This window comes from Saccostrea cucullata, unplaced genomic scaffold (genome assembly GCF_032062105.1).
Source record: "Saccostrea cucullata isolate Sc308-1 unplaced genomic scaffold, CSIRO_AGI_Scuc_v1 ctg6607, whole genome shotgun sequence".
Lineage (NCBI taxonomy): Eukaryota > Metazoa > Mollusca > Bivalvia > Ostreida > Ostreidae > Saccostrea > Saccostrea cuccullata.
The window spans coordinates 26,579-33,733 of NW_026928464.1; the positions used below are offsets into that span (position 1 = coordinate 26,579).

At 35.4% G+C, this 7,155-nt stretch overlaps 1 protein-coding gene across 1 annotated transcript; it reads left to right on the plus strand.

Annotated features, from left to right (window-relative positions):
* The first annotated feature begins 2,360 nt into the window (after positions 1 to 2,360).
* On the plus strand, positions 2,361 to 6,209 carry LOC134277685 (2',5'-phosphodiesterase 12-like). The gene is made up of 7 exons (XM_062760012.1): positions 2,361 to 3,263; positions 3,610 to 3,749; positions 3,917 to 4,079; positions 4,505 to 4,634; positions 4,890 to 5,045; positions 5,367 to 5,484; positions 5,917 to 6,209. The coding sequence occupies exons 1-7, from the start codon at positions 2,470 to 2,472 to the stop codon at positions 6,171 to 6,173; spliced, it is 1,758 nt and encodes a 585-aa protein (XP_062615996.1). The 5' UTR covers positions 2,361 to 2,469; the 3' UTR covers positions 6,174 to 6,209.
* The last annotated feature ends 946 nt before the right edge of the window (positions 6,210 to 7,155 follow it).

Consider the following 7,155-nt stretch of genomic DNA (forward strand, 5'->3'; position numbering starts at 1 on the left):
TTAAGCATTCTGGTAGATTTCCTTGTTAATTACTGTACCTGTATATTAATATATGAATTTGTTCAACTTTTATGTATTTATACATATATGCAAAATGCATCAATTTGTTTACTTTTGCAAATTCTGAATCCTTTATATAGCATGTTTAACTGTGACAATATCAATGTGTAATTTACATGTATAGGGAGAGGGCGTTATAAGTATTCAGTACTTGTGCTCAATCCCTTTGTAATTATATTACAATAAAATATGTTCAAATCAGAGAAACTCTTTTTAAAGAATGTAATGATTTATAACACTTTTAAAAAATCAGCAATATTCGATAGTTAATCAAAATCCGGGAAAATCTTTTGATTTCAGTTAGGTGTATAATATCGTATTTTCCCCCGAATCTGATTCTGTTGATTTTGATTTTCTTTTATTTTTTTATTGTTAATTCTAAATTGTCTCTCTTTTTTTTTTTTTTTAAATTATTTACTAATATTTTGCAAAAAATATGAGTTCCCTTTCCAATATTACGCCTGTCTCGCTCTCTTCTTCTTTCATTTCTTTTCTTTCTTTCTTTCCTTTTTTTTTTTTTTTTTTTTTTTTTTTTTGAAAATGATGTGGACGTTTTTGCGTACAAAAGTACGCCTTGCTACGCACCTGATAATTAACTGCATTTCAAATGGGGTAGGAAAGAGCAAAGCAGATTCCGGACCGTGACTTTAGACAATGCATAATATAGTCATTCATCGCCATCGGAGCTACAGGAAAAGAAAGGAATCTAGCTTGCAGTTTTAGACTTGAATATCATATCCATGCAGCAGAGAAACCTTCAGTTGTCCATAACAAAATTGAGACCCATGGGCAAAATCGCTCACCAGAGCACCGTGGCTAAGAAAATGGCGAAAAACTCAGTTAAATACGTAAGTAACTTCCCGACCTACCCTTAAAGGGGTCTGGGAGGGGGGTGTATGATTTGAATAAATTTGAATCTACACTATAACTAAGAAAGCTTAAATATTTCTTGACTTAATGTGGCTTTTTTCCCTATAAGTTTGAACTTTCAATTTAGCCCGGCCTTACCCCCGGGGGTCATGATTTTAAAAAAAATTGAATCTACACCATGGTTTTGTTGCTCTTGAGAAGGAGGTTTTTTTAATTAAAGATTTGTCCTTTAATTTTTGTAAAACTTTGATCATCCATTGTGGTCCCACCCTATCCCCGGGGATCATGATTTCAACTAGCTGCAGAACTGTAGCTCTCTTTGAGAAAAGACAGATACTTTATCTGTCCGAATTTTCTCAAGCAGAGAGCTACAGTTCTGCAGCTAGATTTCAACAAGCTTGAATCCACGTACACTACCTCATAATAAATTATAAATGAAATACATACATGGAGGAAACGAACAGTATTCATGCTCAAAAGCCAATGAAAAAAATACAAATAAGAACAGAGCAATTAAACACGGACCTCAAAAACATCAGAGGTGTGATCAGTTGCCATGGAGGAGTGAACATCCCCAGCCCAAACTTCCGCCAGAGATCGTTTGCTCACAACTCTCTCTGTAGATGAGGCGTCGAGGGGGAGTATGATCCCCAGCCGACCGGTCACACCCGTCATTTCTCCTTGTCATAATAGGGAAATAACGGGAAAATCCGTTAAAATTACCAATTGCAGTGTAAAATAATGGACTAACAATTATAGTATGAAAAAACGTCAGTCAGCATTTGACTCAATGCTCAATCATGGTTGTGTAAAGCGTTGTTCTTTAGAAGATTTTTCCGATATATTCCTATATGTAAAACTTCGTCCATCATAGCCCGTTCCTACCCCGGGGGTCATGATTTGAACAAACTTGAATTCACCTTACGTGAGGATGCTTCCACATTAGTTTCATTTTTCCGACCCAGTGGTTCTTTTGAAGAATTTTTTTTAAACATTCCACCAAATTTTCACTATTTTTTATTTAGCTCCCCTTGAAAGAGGGCGTAGCCCTTCATTTGAACAAACTTGAATCCCCTTCACCCAAATATGCTTTATGGCAAGTTGAATGAATTTGACCATGCAAGTGGTTCGGGAGAAGAAGTCGAAAATGTGAAAAGTTTATAGAGGGACGGACAAACAGACGGACTACACACAAATTGTGATCAGAAAGGCTCACTTTCAGGAGCTTCAGCCCAGGTGAGCCAAAAATCATTTATTTTAGGTATATTGAAGGCAGAAAAAATTATGAAAAAGCTATTTTTTTTATTTCACGGTTAAAATATTAATTTCTTTACTTCTATATGTACTGAAAAACCTCTAAATGTGCACTCCACTCGGCGATATCAACATCACACGAATCAATTTTACCAAAAGCGAGAGAAAAAAGTCGGGTTTGGCATACACTAAAGAGTGAAACAGCTGTGGAGGAAATTCGAACTGAAATATTGCATCAACGCGTGCAAAGAAAGGTTGCAATGCAATTTGATAAATAACAATGCTATGTTACGGTTATTTAGAGAAAAGTTGCAGATCAAAATAGGCTATTTTCTTACTAGGCTGGGGGATCGAAAAATGGAGCCCACTTCTTTATTTATTGTTCGCTCACTCCCTGCTAATGACAGAATCTCCATGGAATTTGACTATTCTCACGATGGAGGAAAACCTAAACAGTTCCGAATGGATAGAATAAAAGAGGAGGAAATGGGTCAAACTTTTTCACGACTTAAAAATTCCATAACATCAAAATTTCTAAAAAGGAAGAGAAAGAAAAATGAACCAGAAATTGAATACGAGGAAACCCCCCTTAAGTTTACCATAAATGGTGTTGAAATCAATTCAGAGAGCAAAGTACGTGTTGTAGAAGCCTTGACTCAGGGATCCGAAGTCTGTATTAACGATCAAAAGTATCAGGTATCAGTTAACCCCCCTACAGTGTTAAAATTAGAGCTTCCCAAGAGTATGATGTCAGGGTTCCCAATTTTCCCAAAGGTGGATTTACAGTTTGCTAATGTGATGGACAGTGAGTACACGTGGAACAGAGTACATAAAGATTTCATTCATCTTAATGATTCTCTAAAACATGCAAATCGGACATTCCTGTGCAATGAAAAATCTTACACACCAACCAATGACGACATTGACCATAAAATTGAACTTAGCTGTATTCCAAAGCTCGGGGATAAGTCAGGAAGTATGTCCACAGTCATCAGTAAAGTGGAGGTTGAAGCAGGTCCAGGGGTCTGTCCGTTTGAGACGAGACACATGTACAATTCAGAACTGACCGATAGCACAAGGTACTTATAGTGATGTACTACACTCTTATTGTCAGGCTTGTCTACAATGAGTTGAGTTTATCACATCATCACCAAATGGCTGTTCGTTCTTATCTTTGAATAAGATAGTCGTGTTACTTGGAGAGATTGTTTGATTAATTATGATAAATTCAGAATGTTATAATGATTTACTAAATCTCTATTCCTTTTCTTAGACTAGATTCTATTCTTTCTAAATTTAAATATTGTTACTAAATACCCAATCATGGCCTTTGTACACAACTGTACAAATGAAATGTGAGTTTTAATACTATTAGCTATATTCTCACTTTTATCAATATACAATAAATAACTGTTGTATTTTTAGTTTCAGAGTGGTGTCCTATAACATACTGGCAGATGCGTTTGCAGACACAGACTTCACTAGAAATGAACTGTATCCATATTGTCCTCCTTACGCACAGTCCATAGATTACAGAAAACAACTGCTACTGAAAGAGATTCTCGGTAAATTATCTCTGTCAAGAGATCAAGAAAATAATTTTACTGAAAAGTAATGGCAAAGAAAAGCTATATGTAAAGTATGTAAATGAAATGCATATCAACCACCCAGCCTGGTGGTTTTTCTAAAATGTTAATCATTATAAATGTAAATTATAAATGTGATTTAACAGGATACAATGCAGATATCATTTGCCTTCAAGAAGTAGATGAGAAGATATTTGACAGGTATCTCTTGCCAGCCCTTCAGATTAATGGCTTTTCGGGAGTGTTTCAGATGAAAACTGGGAAAATCAGAGAAGGAGAAGCTTTGTTTTACAGGAACTCAAAGTTCAGGTTAGTGTATAGTGGTATAATGCAAACAAGTTATTATCAAAAATATTAAACTCAAGTTTTGATACCTCCATCAATTCAAAGCAAGTACTGTATACAGGAAAATTTTCACTCCCGTCTTAATTTCGCCCTACCTTCATTTGGGTGAATTTAAAATAGGGCGAAATCAAATAATACAGTTTAATTTTCTTTAATAAAACTATGAGTGGGCAAATTTAAAAAGAGGCCAAATTATCTGCAAGTGTGAAAGGGCAAAAATAAAACATGGTGAAAATAACCCTGTATGCAGTATTCCATCTTAAGTGCAGATGTGTTGACCAAAATATACCATTATATAATGTGCTGTCTTGATAATCCTCAATCTTTCTTCTGAGTATCCCACAATCTTACAGAGGCTAACTACAGGATGCTATCATTTACTATTGCAGGGCCCTAGAGGAACACTCAATAGACATAACACAGAGTTTGGAGGAGGAGGCCTATAAAGATATCAAGGAAAAATTGACCAAATATGAAGTCCTGTATGAGTTTTATAAAAAGAGGAAAAATGTGCTACAAGTAAGGCACTTAGGAAATCATTATGAATTTGATTTTTCAACATTGTGAATGTGAATACCAATATGTGCTTACTTAAATGATCTTCTCAGATCAAAGCCTGTCTTGAAAATTTGTGAATAATTCTAGGTTAGAAAAAGTGATCAATGAAATGTGAAAGAATAGTGTAAAATCCATCTACTTTTGTTAATTGGCAGAGGTAAAGGTCAAGTAGATATTTAAGTGAAAAGTTCAGTTTTATTGCTTTGAACATTGTAGGTGCATGTTCTGGAATCTGTGTCAGATCCACACAAGAAGCTGTGTGTGGCAAACACCCATCTGTTTTTTCACCGAGACTTTGATCACATCCGTATTATCCAGGGAGTGGTCAGCATCAGGCACTTAGAACAAGTGATGACAAAATACAGGGAAAAGGTACTCAGCCAATCAAATATCTTATTCCAAGGGGAGATAAATTTTTTTTCAATCAATAATGAAAATGAAAGTGAAGATTTGTAGAGCAAAGTTTTGTACAGTGTATTAAGTTTTGATTTGAAAGATGCAGATCATCATTTTATAAACATTTTGCGATAGTACTTACAAATTAAAGTAAAAAATTCTTGGACCTTAAATAAAAACTCATGAAACAAGAACAAGGAATCATTATTTAAATCTGCAAGAATATATATCTATTTCAAAGCAGATTATTAAAGAACTGACTATTTTATTTATGATTGCCAAGTTTTTTTTCTTCAGGGAGACAACATTTCCTTAGTTTTCTGTGGAGATTTCAATGCCAGTCCCCAAAGTCCTTTACATGGATTTCTGAGCAAAAGTCAACTCAGTCCAGAGGAATATGACTTACAGATAAAAGGTAATGTTTTATAGAAATTAGGATTATTTTTATTCATTAAATGATTTTGGGAAGAGTTCAAGGTCACCTATTTCATCTTTACAAAATTTTAAGGTTTTTGAAATTACATAAACATACATGTATGTGTAATTGTCTTGTAGCATCCGAAATTTTGGGGCTTTATTGATCTTTCATAAACAGGGTAGGACCCTTATAAAACAAAAACCAAAAAAACTGAATGTAAAGCAAAATTCCCTCATCTTTCAATAGCCATCCTCAAAATTTTTCTTATTGGTAGGATGGGGTGGTAAGGTATTTACAGAAATAATACATGTACATGTATTCATTTCATTTTATTCCACCCAGGGATTTATATCATTTAATGTATATTATTAGTGATTGGTGTTATATCTTGATGATTTAAGATAAAATTTTTCGATATTTAATTTACAGATACGGGAGAGAAGGTGACCAACTTTGACTTTTCCCATGGCTTTAATCTGACCAGTGCCTGCGGTTACCCGCGGTACACTAATTACGTGGGAGGGTTCCACGGACAGCTGGACTATGTGTTTGTGGACAGCAGTTTGGAGGCGGTCAGTGTAGTCCCTCCTCCAGACCACGAACAGGTCACTCAGCATGTGGCCCTCCCCAGCATTGTGTTCCCCTCGGATCATATAGCACAAGTCTGTGTACTTAGGTGGAAGTGAGATTTTATATACTGAATAAATCATTTGAAGCTGGTAGCATTACTTTCTTATTCTAAGAGGGGCCCATGGGTCTTGATTATCACGAGTTTCTCAGAAGCTCTGTGGTATGAATTTTATAATATAGCAGAGAACTACCAGTAATTCATTACCACATGGCAAGATATTTGTCTCATGGATGGTCAAGAGTAATTTGTAAATAAGATATCTCTGAAAGTGTCTGGTAAAACTATGTCTTGAGAAAGTCTTGAGAGATAGACCTAGAGGCATGCAGATCAAACTTTAGATCCACATGTTCCCATGAAAAAATCTCATTCCAAGGGAGTATTGAAATTTCCATGTGGCTAGTAAAATTTGTTCCTGAAATGTCTCCATAAAAGAAATTATGGAACAAAAAGGTTTTAAAATTCACTTCCAAATCTGATTTCAAGCACCATGAATGAACTGAAGCTAGCTCATATGGTGGAGTAAAATCTCATCCATATTCATCTGAACAATGCCTTGCTCTAAGTGATACCAGCTATTGTAAATGTGGAATGAAGACAAAGGTGATGATGACTTTCAAAGTTTTGGATTTAATAAGAAATTTGACACCCTGGTCCCTACAATCAACAATTGAGGTGCTAAAATCTCAGAATATGATCAACTTTGTCCCATTTAACACACATACACTTTCCATACTAAAACTGGGGGAACAGCTGTTATAGGCCTCTAGGTACTGGTAACTTTTAACTTGTCCTATGATTCAAGCTTATGATCTTTTAATGCAGTTGAGAGTGGCAAAGTAGATAAATTACAGCTGATAGCCTTTTACATACTGGTGTTTATCAATATACAGGGGTCCTAAGACAACATATACTCACTACCTCCTTCCCTCTCAATGTACATTTACTATACAGTTAAAGTATAACATTGAGGGAGTCGGCAAGATTCCAGTTCCCCAAGACCAGGACTATTTCCTGCGCCTCGGGAAATAGTCCTGGTC

What these genes read in the sequence shown, in the direction of transcription:
- LOC134277685 (XM_062760012.1), top strand. Translation starts at nt 2,470, where the DNA reads ATGTTACGGTTATTTAGAGAAAAGTTGCAGATCAAAATAGGCTATTTT. An exon ending in GCTACTGAAAGAGATTCTCG is followed by an intron (nt 3,750 to 3,916) that starts GTAAATTATCTC and finishes GTGATTTAACAG; the next exon opens with GATACAATGCAGATATCATT. An exon ending in ATATGACTTACAGATAAAAG is followed by an intron (nt 5,485 to 5,916) that starts GTAATGTTTTAT and finishes TTTAATTTACAG; the next exon opens with ATACGGGAGAGAAGGTGACC.